The 12,062-nt window shown below is 41.3% G+C and overlaps 1 protein-coding gene across 3 annotated transcripts in view; it reads right to left on the bottom strand.

The window, feature by feature from the left end:
• Positions 1-1,070: 1,070 nt before the first annotated feature.
• The window catches only part of rgs12a (regulator of G protein signaling 12a), a 50,054-nt gene continuing 39,062 nt past the window's right edge, over positions 1,071-12,062 (bottom strand). For all 3 annotated transcript variants that reach the window (XM_051943686.1, XM_022214126.2, XM_022214127.2), the window contains 7 exons: positions 11,896-11,969; positions 11,678-11,804; positions 11,105-11,201; positions 10,262-10,320; positions 9,663-9,774; positions 8,878-9,444; positions 1,071-2,543 (listed from right to left, as the gene is read on the bottom strand). In XM_051943686.1, coding sequence (XP_051799646.1) covers positions 2,260-2,543; positions 8,878-9,444; positions 9,663-9,774; positions 10,262-10,320; positions 11,105-11,201; positions 11,678-11,804; positions 11,896-11,969 — 1,320 coding nt within the window. In that variant the 3' untranslated portion in view covers positions 1,071-2,259. The remainder of the gene's footprint in view (positions 2,544-8,877; positions 9,445-9,662; positions 9,775-10,261; positions 10,321-11,104; positions 11,202-11,677; positions 11,805-11,895; positions 11,970-12,062) is intronic.

Here is a 12,062-nt window from a genome sequence, read left to right as displayed (position 1 = left end):
ATCCATAGACCTCAATAAATATATGTAAGATGTTAAGTGACGAAATATGGATAATGAGTTTTGCAGTTAATTGTTGCAAAATGTGAATGGAGTAACACAGGTGTGTCTGGCTTTCAAAGGAAGAGACCAAACATGCATCATGCCACAGCACTGTAGCTAGCATACGACAGGCAGATAAGCAGCAGGTCAAAGTAGTCAGTACAGTAAAACATTTACTGATGATCTCTTGGTATGTTATATCTGTAAGTTCTTAAGATGAGAGAACATCTGGTCAGAGGGTGAGTTTATGATCTGAGGGAATTAGAGTTGCAATCACCAATTCAATGGTCACAGCATGTTTGAAATAAGGGCATTAGCATGAAAGTAAATTGCCCAACTAACTAAGATTCATGTGCTATCAGCATTCCAGCAGTGGCATGCTGCGTCAAGACAAACCCCCCAGTCCTAGAATCTAACCTCTAATTTTCCCCAGCTGTAATAATCACACTCCAGATGCTAGGCTAAAAATACAAAGAGGAGGCCGGACTGCTAAATAGCATGTTCACATACACTGCCGTTCAGAAGTTTGGGGTCGCCCAGACAATTTCAAAACTCCCACTTTAGTTCATGTGCTAGCATAATTGCATAAGGGTTTTCTAATCATCAATTAGCCTTTCAACACCATTAGCTAGCACAATGTAGCATTAGAACTAGCTAGACTAGTTGAACCAGCTAGAACAGTCATGTAGCACATTAACAATGTCGAGACTGTATTTCTGATTCATTTAATGTTATCTTCATTAGGGGGAAAAAATGCTTTTCTTTCAAAAAATAGGGACATATCTATGTGATCCCAAACTTTTGAACGGTAGTGTAAGCAGATAGTGTCCATGTGAAGATAGAGTGTCTCCAGAGAGGAAATTGTTCAACTAAGACAACTGTACCGTTAATTATTGACAGTGCTGACTAACTTGGCAAATACAATGAGCTGGCCAAGGAGGAGGATCCAGGTTTGTGACTGTAAGACTTTGGGTTCCAAACTTCAACAGACTTTTAAATTAGTAAAATATGTAGTACAAAAGTCAAAAGCGTCAGTTTGTTGGAATTACATCCATTAAAGCTTTATATTCACCAGTTTGGACAACCTCAAAACCACAGAAGCAAAAAGCACAGGCAATAAAGGTACCATCATGTATTCATTGTTAAACATAAGAAGACGATATAAAAAAAAAGAAATAGTCAAATCTTGAAGAAAATGGTGGTTTGCCTCCCATTTGATTCTAAAAACAAAAGACTTAAGCTTAGCATACGGTGGGTACAACTTTCTAACAGGGCAACAGCACTTGGACAACAAAAAAAATACCTTAAGTTTCACTTACTAATTAATATCTCATTAAATCATTTGTCAATACTAAAATCTGTCATACAATACTGAATAAAAAATAAATAAAAAACAAACATTTACAAGCTTTTTCCCAGAACTTTCATCTGCGCTACACTGAGGAAAACACTGGCAAGCGGACACTGGGTTCAGCTCTTTTTTTGTCAAATAAGAGCCAAAAATGACTGTGTTTACTAGACTTTTTTAAGTTTTCCAGAGCTTTTAAGCACATTTCCAGCTGGAGAGATCTCTTTCCAGACTTGATGTGCCTGTAGGTTTTACTAAATACCTTAAAAAATGGTTATTAATTCATTTAGCAACACTTAAGACGGCAGGAAACACTTTCTAGCCGTTTCTGTAACTTTCAACTGCAGCTCATGGTCTTCCTGTGCAGAATGCTTACAGTTAAAAGCTACTCAGTGGACACTGATGCTACAGATTGTACTGGTTAATCCCTTTAGCTTTGAATTATTATTCACTTAGTCACTTTAATTTATTTTGATGACTTATTAGCAAGCAGTGGCCTAAAATAAACCCATTATTTACATCTTTTAAAGCATGTTTGCATTGCCTTATTAGAAACTGGTACCCAAAAATGAGGTTCAGGCTTCTTCTGAGGTTGTCTTCAGTCTATTGTGATTCATAATAGAAATGCTGTTCACTTAATTATTAAACCATACCAATAACAAAAACATATCACCGGCCAAAATTTACAAGAAATACTAAAACTCAGCAAGAAGACATCAGAATTTGTAACAAATATACAACATCTATCACCAGAATATAGATATATATATTTAGATTCAATTGACAGCTTGTACATGCAGCAAATTGTTTGACTAATTTACTTTTAAACGACAATGCTTCATGTGCAAAAAGTGCGGCAGTGGGGGTTCCCTCTAGACAATTGTGGCCTTGTAAAGGTCTGTCTGGCAGTCCTTGCCTGCTGGCGGGTTGTGGTTATTCTGGGGCATCTGGGCGTTCCTCATTTTGCTCTGGCATTGTCGCAGCTCAGCGACGTAGCCCTGGAAGCTCAGACTCAGCTCAGACTCCTCTCCCTGGGATGTTTCCGGTCTTCCCTCTTCCAGATGGACTCCCTCAACGTCCATCACCTCTTGAATCATCTGTGCAGCATTTTCTTGGTGGGTTGGTGATTTGGTGCTGGATGTTTCTGTTCTTGCCGCTGGGAGAAAAGAAAGACATGTAAGATTTAAGGTAAGTTCATACAATATGGTTAGCTAATACAGCTGTTTGAATACTTCTGAGGGTGGTTGGGGAAAATGTCTCACAGGCAAAGAGTTTACGCATTTCTTTGGCCACTTGGGGGCAGCAGAAGTTACATGCAGACATATACATATATACTAACATTCAAAAGGCAGGCAATTTCGTGTTTTCCATGAAAAATCACACTTTTATTAATGAGCTAACATAATTGCACAAGGGTTTTCTAATCATCAGTTAGCCTTTCAACACCATTAGCTAACACAATGTAGCATTAGAACACAGGAGTTATGTTTGCTGGAAATGTTCCTCTGTACCCCTATGGAGATAGTCCACTAAAAATCAGCCATTTCTAAATGACCATAGACTTTGAATGGTAGTGTGTTGATGCCATCTTGTCTGAACTACTGAAAGCTCCTGTTGCATTTCAGGAGCTTACATCCTAAAAAAACCCCAAAACAATAAACTAAAGAGGCTAAAATGAAAAATTATACATATAATAATAGATAACAGATAACCCTACATTTCGTAATGTCATCTGTTGTTTGGCAAAAATATTGATTACTGTAGCTTTAAATAGGTAATTCACGACAATCCTCATTTGTCACATTGTAATCAGCAATTTCCTTTTACACAGAAGTGATGCACACAGATACAACTAGAAATGCACGCAGAGAGGCACAGCCAAGACTTCTCAGTCATTGCATCATTTTCAATGACTGAAATCTTTACAAAATCCATACATCCAGACTGTAAGCCGCATCACTGCCAAAATCTAATCAATTGGCCCTTGTGTCATTTCTGACCTTTCCTGAAAATTCCATCCGAATCTGTTAATCCCTTTTTGAGTAACGTTGCACATAGACAGACAGACAGACAGACAGACAGACAAACCAACGCCGATCGTCACATAACTCCACCGTGTTCCTTGGCGGAGTAAAGATCCCATCATACTTTGCTTTCACTTCTTTCTTACTCTTTCTCGATATACTTCATGACAGTCAGATGTTTAGTATGACTTCATTAGATTTCAGATTGGATCTAAGAAACTTTATCTCCCGTTGCATAGATGCAGATACATTTTAACCCTACAATGCTTGAATGAACGCTTCAGTTTAATTTGTTGGTATGAGTTGTAGAGTTTGTGTAATCAGACAAATTTCATGACTAATTCTGCTCAGATTTGTTTATGTTCCTTGTCAAGTCATGAAAAAGAACTGAATGAATTTGGAGCAGGGTCACATGTTTAGTCATCCATGTTGTTTATGTCAGATGTGGTGTATTTGAACGTTACCTATTCAGAGATGTATGATCTCATCAGGAGGCCGTGCTGGGATATAAAGATAAGAATGCCATCTTCTAAGATTGCTCCCATGCAAGTGCACTAATGGAGCTACAAGCCCACTGTTTCCACAATGTTGGAATTACAGTTCGGATGAGTGATAAACTTTCAAATTCTCGTGTGAACCCTGTGGCCCCTCAGACTCTAAACACAGAGGCCTGACTGACTCAAGCACAGCACTTCAACACATCGATGCTCTGAACTCCACTGGCTGTGATTCACTGGTGTCCGGTACAGATGTAAACACAGCCTGTGAGCTCCAGCGGCTAAATTTAAACAGAACATCAGCACACCATGCATTGTAACAAGGCGCAAGCTCCACAACAAAACCGTCCTTCCAGAAAATGCAAGAAATTGTCAACTGCTGTCGTTGTGTGAGATGCTAAGAGGCATCATAGAGAGTTGCATTTTGGAGCATATCTAATTTTGGAGGCTTCTTCATAACTTCTGTTATGTCAATACATGTCTGTCACAGGGTTTTGCAGTCACAAAATGACACTTTTGTCAAGTGCTCCATCATCGAATGTAAAAGCAGCTCATAATTGCGATGTTGTTGTGAAATGTAGTTGTACTTGCAGTTTACAAAATATACACGACCGTTCAAAAGTTTAAAGTCACCCAGACAATTTCATGTTTTCCATAAAACGTCACACTTTATTTAATGTGTGAACATAATTGCACAACGGTTTTCTAACCATCAATTAGCCTTTCAACACCATTAGCTAACACAATGTAGCATTAGAACACAGGAGTGATGGTTGCTGGAAATGTTCCTCTGTACCCCTTTGTAGATATTCCAGTAAAAATCAGTTTCCAGCTAGAATAATCATTTACATTTCACAATGTCTAGACCAGGGGTGTCAAACATGCGGCCCACGGGCCAAAACCGGGCCTCCAGAGGGTCCAATCCGACCCTCAAAGTGTAAAAATTTCAGAGAAGACATTAACTGCAGATTGTAAATTAGTAAAACCATACATTTAAAAGAATTTCTAGACCATGACAAGTTGTTTTGATTGTAAGGTAAAGACTAGGTTGCTCATTGTTCTTTTGTCATTTTGAGTTTCATTTTTGTAATATTTTGTCTTGTTTGTGTTTTTTTTGTTTTTTGGCTGACTTTCGTAATTCGTCTCGTGTTTTTGTTGTTTTGTGTTTCGCTTTATTCATTGTTTTGTGTATTGTTTTTGTTGTTTTTTGGGGTTGTTTTGTCTCACTTGTGTTGTTTTCCACATTTTGCCATTTTGTTTCTCGCTTTTGCTTTTCTGTCTTGTTTTTGTCATTTGTCTATTTTTAGTTGCTTTCTGACTTTTTTTGCCTTATTTTTATCTCTTGTTTTGTTTTTTGTCTTTTGCCTCATTTTATTTTGGTTTTGTATCTCATTTTTTTTTAAAGTTCTGCTATTTTTTTCCTCTGACTTTTGTCATTTTGATCATAAAGTTAAACACTTTATCATTCAGCTCCAGATAGCTGTGACTACATGTTGTGTTCCTTTGTAGATAAACTGTAATCTCTAGGTTGTGATGTGTAAATGTTAAACTGAAGCATAATGTTGTTGAAATTGAACGTATTCTTAAGAAATTTCAGGTTTTACATAATACTTCATAAAAAGACCATTTTCAGAATTTACTTCTTTGCACTACAACAGGAAAGGAAAACTGTAAAGTTATGGTTATTTAAAGGTTATTATGCTGTGATTTTACTGGTCTGGCCCACTGGAGATCAAATTGGGCAGAATGTGGCTCCTGAACTATTATTTAAGATATCTTGACACTCTTTTTTTTTTTTTAAAGTTTTTTTGGCCTTTATTATAGTGAGCAGCATAGAGAGACAGAAAACCTGGGGAGAAGACATGCAGTAAATGGCAATGGGTCTTACTCAAACCCATGGCTGCTGCATCGAGGACTGCAGCCACTGTTGAGCCTCCTGTGGTCCATTTTGTCGGCACCCATGGCAGCAGCAGGGAGCTGAGACACACTAGCCAGACTGAAACGTTCCAGTCTTTACTGAGGCTCACTGCCAAATATCTGCATTTAAGTCCTCCTCTGACTGCCAGATGGATGATAAGGCTGGCCCAGGGTCAGCGGCTGTTGCCTTTGAGAACTGACACAGGGGGAAGGACGGTAAAATGGGCCCGAAGGAAAACTGAGGCATGTGCTGCCTCAGGTGTGTGCTGCTTAATCATTATAAAACAGAGCGCCAGTCGCTCCGAGGAATCCTTTATTGTCTCTGTAATGGCAAACATTCCATTTATCCAACACCGAGGCAACTGAATTAGATTACTCCTTGGCTTAGCATCCAACCAAATGCAGCAACCTGCTGTTTTTATGAGCAGAACACCCTTTTGTCTGACTTAACTAAACATACTATGTATTAAATCTGAATCGGTGCCACGTGAATGGACTTACATTGTGTGATGTCGCCCCCTAGTGGACGCCACAGAGCAGAGTAGTGATTACAGCCGTGGTTACAGAAAAGATCAAGATAACAGATCAAGAACAGCAGGTCTTAGTCCTGGTTCTCTGGATACAGACCAGATGTTCTCCCAAGTAAAGACAGGAAGCCACCTGTAGGGCCAGGAGTCATCATTCGAGGACCTGTGCTTTAAAGCTGCTCCTTTTCATCCAAATGTGCATCACTGTATTATGTAGTTTCTCTTTTGTGTTGTGTTGTTCATACATATATGTCAAGGTTTCCTGTAATCTTTAATGCATTTGTGCACATTGGTGACAGAGCATGAGAACTGCAGGCATTATAAATTGACAAAATAATATTCCTTACATGTAAAGAACAACAAATAACTGGAAGCACTGTACGAAAATGACAAAGCAATTACTGTTCTCTTTCAACAGCAGAGGGCGTCAGTTTAACAGTAAACCACAGACTGAATGACAGACAGAATGTCAGTAAAAGAGGAGAAACGCTACTGAGCCATGTTTGGACTCGTTTTGAGCTCATTCAGTGGGTGTTTGTCTCTTAAAGTTGTCATTAAGCCCATGAGCAAAACTTTACACGCAAAATTCGAATGGAACAACTTCAAAAAGTCCCCGAAGAGTGAGAAAGTGGAGGCGTGTTAGCTCGGTACATTTCAGGATTTTGCAGATTCCAACACGGACTCGACAATAGCGGGGTGAGAACGGTGTTAAAACGACTGCTCTGCTAAATCACTGCTGTGCTTCTGCTTAAGCAAGCGGGAGAAATAGAGGCAGAGAGAAACAGGCAGGGAGACAGATGAAAACCAGTAGTGACAGTTTATATCTGTAGCTCAGTCAACTTGTGGATAAGGTTACCATGGCGCCGGGTGGTGGGAAGAACCAGCCTGATGCACTTAGCAACCAGATAAGAGGAGTGAGACTGTAGAAAAGCTGAAGGCTTTGATTCTTCCTCATCATCTTGCTTACACATCTCCATACCGTAATGCCAGCTATTAGTCACAGTGGGGTTATGTTTGTGTATGTTTTGTTGTTACAAACATGTTGAGTGTGTTTTTATTTCATTTGTCAGCTTTACAGTGATTCATAAAGGGCGTTAGGGGATTTTACTGCAAGCCAGAGTCAAAACATGTCTCTAATTGAACTGCAACTGCGCAGAGATTCTGACAATATCTGATCACCACCACCACAAATCACACCTGAGCGCTAAGCAATGGCACCAAGGTGGAAAATGAAAGAGGAAAACCATCTGCAAGGTGACCAACAGCGCAACAAGCTTCGCAAAGCACAAGAGACTGACTCAGGAGATCCACAAAAAAGAGGTCAGAGAAGTGGCCTCACAAACAAACACAATACAACCAGCAGGTCGGCCAGGCAAAGTGACTGAAAACCACGTCGAGCAATCTGAGCAGAAGGCACACAGAGAGTAGCGACACCGTGAAACAAGCGCACACAGGGATGTACACAAAGCAGTGGGAGCTAATAAGAGGGGTAAGCTAAAGGACAGCATGAGACAGAATCATGGCAGAGCGAGAGGAAGGCGTGTGGAGGTAAGAGGAGAGAAGAAGTGGAGGTGGTGGAGGAGGAATCTCACAGACGTGTAAAAAGACAGACGAGAGTGATTTCCAATTCTAACATTTATTAGATCCATTCAATCACAGATACAGAGTTTATTGGCAGTGATTATCTACAACAGGCACCTAGAGAGGGAGTGAATGAGACAGATAAAGGATGACAGGCACTTCAACAATGTCACCAGCACTAAGGAGCACTTGTCCTCAAATGGCTAATTATTTTTTTTTTTTTGCTCAAATTGCTACAGCAGGAGCTGACAATGTTGAACGAGTCAGTGGTTTTATAGAGTCGAATAAGATGAAGAGTGTTTTGACATTGTTGAATTGCTCTTCCCTGGAGGTGGAGGGATTATTACTGATTAGCATTCGCAGGTCCAACATTGTAATGCAGCATCAGGGCTTTGCTACAATGTTTGTGCGTGATGCTAATCATATCACTACTGTTCAGTTTGTTTTGAATTCTAATCTTCAGTACAACTCTGACTGACTGACTGCGGTAATGCCAAATACTGATGTTGGATCTGTATTATGCATGTTTTTAATATCCATAAGCTCTGCAGTCAGTCACATGTGCAGCCACTCAAAACTACACAAGAAAGTAAACGTTTAACGGGAGCGAACTAATGCCAGTCACATGGTCATCTCAGCAATTTGTAGCATCCAAAGTAACTTCCAAGTAACTCACGGAACGAAATATACACATCACTATTTACACATCGATCTGAGTGAAAATAAAATCAATTACACACATGCAGCTGAGTTTAATAAAAACAAATCAGGCATACTGAGAAAGAAATCATATCAATTTGTCATTAAAGTGCATCAGAGTCAGTGTAGAGGAGTTTTATCATGGCAGCGGTCCAGTTTTGTCCACAGGGAGCACACACATGCACATTTGAAACACACACACGCAAACACACACGCAGCACTGGTTTGTTACACTTCAGAAATACCTGAACTGGACTTTTCCTCGCCACCTGCGTCTGGTGGCTGGGAGCAGGGTGGTGGCGGTGGGGTGAAATTGGCTTCAGGCAGGCTGCCGTCGAAGGACCGCATGGGGGATGGTAAAGGAGGCAGCAGGGTGCTGTTGGGGCTGCTGATGTCACCTTCACCCACAAGGGTCAGGTCGGTGTTGGCGTCCTCCTCCACAGTGCGGAGGCTTGTCCGGGTGTCTGAGGGCCGGGGAATAGGCGACAAGTGGGTGCCGAAGGTCGGGTGGCGGGGAGGGGGCAGCAGGCACCGCCTGACCCCCGAGTGTCCGTTGGCACTGGAGCTGAGAGAAGAGTCGAGGCTCTCCGAACGGAGGCTGGAGATGAAGGCCCCCCGCGAGGACATGCCGTTCTCTCGGGTCTGCTTCAGAGAGTCGGGGGTGGAGCAGGCGAGATCAGAGGAGACAGAGGGGGAGGAAGTGGTCGAAGTCAGGCGCAGGAAGTCCGGCAGCACCAGATCGTCTTTGTTCAGGAGTCCACGCTGGTCATTGGCTCGGGTGCTCTGTGCCCGGCTCAGCAGCTCAAAGAATTCTACAAACAGGTCAGACAAGTTTCCTCATTTTAATTTTCCAGGGAAATGTACGAACGGGATTAGTTGGTTTCAACATGCAGCAAAGCAGCCTCACCTGACAGAGAAAAATACACCTGGGAGCTGCCAAAGATATTAGTTTGTGCCGAGGCAAAGCAAAGCTAGGAGAGTCACCACAGGTTAAAAGAGAGAAAGACGAGTAAGGATGAGGGGGATTTACCTTCGGCTTCATCTATATTTATCTTTTTCTGTATTCTGTTCCCCCCTGGGAGTGCGGAGTCTGGTCCACTTGCTCTCACAGAAAAGTCCTTTGGTGTTGACCTCTCATCTCCCTGCAGATGCAACAAAGAAATGCACTCTGTTAGGAGATGGAGGGTTGGGAAGGGGTGAGGGGTGGGGGGTAGGAGGTGGGTGGGTGGGGGGGGGTTCATACGGGGGGAGGCTAAGCATGAGCTGCTAAGCACCCTAGTCAGCAGTGTCCAGATTTACTGAAACCTTTTTGCAAAATGAGCCCGGTCCATCTGTCGGCTGCGCATCTTTGATATGATCCAGACTAAGTTTGATCTGTCTTCATATGGTGCGATAACCCAAGCGCGGCAAACATAAGTGAGTGAGTCAGCGACAGGCAGTGTTAGGAAGAAGAACACCAAAAACACAAGAATTGAACACCAGCTGAGATCTCAGTATTAGCTGGCATGTGAGTCACTGAAAAATGACATTCGATGTCGCAGAAGCAGCATAGCAATAGGAAAGGACACAACCCCAACATGTGGACTTGATAGCAAAATGGATGAGAATAAAGAAGCCTGGAGTACTTACTGTTGTCGAAAAACTCCTGGTCGGAGGGTGGTTTTTTAGGGAGGAAGACTTAGATTTGTCTATTAGACACAGAGACAGAAATGTGTACATGAAAAATTCATCAGGTTCAGAATGATGAGAAGATAGTGAGTGGCAGGGGGGAGAGAAAAGAACACTCAGGCCCTAAGAGATGAAGTCTGCAAAACCTGCATATGTTAATCAGCGGAATAACAGAGGTAGACGTGATTTGCAATTTAAAATTTCTAAAAGCTGGTTGAGAAAGGGTAACCTAGTATAGTTGTTTATAGGTTGCATTGAGGAAAAAAACATCTTTTTAACCCTCCTGTTGTCTTCATTTACAGGCACTAAAAAATATTGCTTCCTTGTCCGAAAAAAAAGAAATCCAAAAATTCAGCAGAAAAAAAATCCCCAAATTTATGAAAATTTGCAAAATCTTGAAGAAGAAAATTCCAATAATTCTTTAAAAGTTTCCCTTGACAATATCCCCAAATTTGGCAAGAAAATTCTTTCAAAAAATGAGTAAAAATCTTCTAAAAAATGAGTAAAAATGTCCACAGTGATTACATATATATCAGCAAAACTTCTAATATTTTCTTAAGAACATTGAGGAAAAAAATCAACAAAATCCAGCGAATTTCGTTGGATTTTGGTTGATTTTTTCCTCAATGCTCTTAAGAAATATTTTTCTTTTTTTCCATGAAAAAATGTTCAAAAACTTCCCAAAAATGTTGAAAATTTGGACATCAGAAGTTTCACTGTCCATCTGACCCGCAGGACAATACGAGGGTTAAACTGTATTACCATTTGTAACATTTTGCATTTTATTGTGTTACAGCATTTTACCTTTCCCTGAGGATGGATCTGTTCGTTCCAACACGACTCGCAGACCGTCTAGACTTGATATGGGGGCACCCAGATCCAAAGGCTGCGTCTCTCCACTCTGAAACAAAGAACAATTTCATGATCGGCATGTTAGTATCTCTACCTGTTGGCTGCATGTCTAAATATAGCATAGTGTGGAGGTATTTACTACATTTTTGCACATGGCTGATATTTAAGTGCATGAGCCTTTGCTTAATTTACAAACCATCCTTCAGCTCTGGTATACTGTATAATACAGCTATAATGCCTGGAAACCCACAGGACTAAAATAAATCTGCCAAGGGTTAAGGGGAGGAGGAATGAGCCGGCATGTTTGAGGAATGTCGTCATTCTTAATTATAGCCCTTGTGATCCATCTTCACAGGCTGGGCTGAGTCAGAGTGCTAACCACCATGTAGAGATGGAAAAGGATGCGGTCGTTTCCCTCCCCTAACCATAATACTCCACCCTGTGGCACTGTCATACACTATGCAGGCTGTTCTCTAGACGCACAGGAGCTTCAAAAGCCCATTGTAACCACTGGGAGCAACTTACTATTTTGGCCACAAGATCACTGAGGTGGAGACCATATTTGGCCACCACGGGACGCAGGACCTCAGTGACTGGTTTGGTAGGTTTGGCTTTCAACCCCACGGAGCGGTTAATGGGTACTAGGTCCAATCTAAGAGCAAACAAAGAGCATAAGTAAATGTAAAAGCATCAACAAAAAATGAGAAAGTGAACTGAAGTGAGCTTTGACTGGTTGTTCATACCTAAACAAGGTGCGCTTCTCCAGCCTTAGGTCCCGTGAGCTGAGGGTCATGCAGTCTTGGTCCAACACTAAAGGCTGTGGGATTGAAGAGCATGAAACTTAGCAACACATAGAAGTTTGCTAACCAACAGAGCGCTGCATTCTGTGCCATATATATTCAGTAATCTG

Source organism: Acanthochromis polyacanthus, chromosome 23 (genome assembly GCF_021347895.1).
Source record: "Acanthochromis polyacanthus isolate Apoly-LR-REF ecotype Palm Island chromosome 23, KAUST_Apoly_ChrSc, whole genome shotgun sequence".
Taxonomy (NCBI): domain Eukaryota; kingdom Metazoa; phylum Chordata; class Actinopteri; family Pomacentridae; genus Acanthochromis; species Acanthochromis polyacanthus.
The sequence above is the reverse complement of the archived record's forward strand: the minus strand, read 5'-3'. Positions and strand labels throughout refer to the sequence as shown.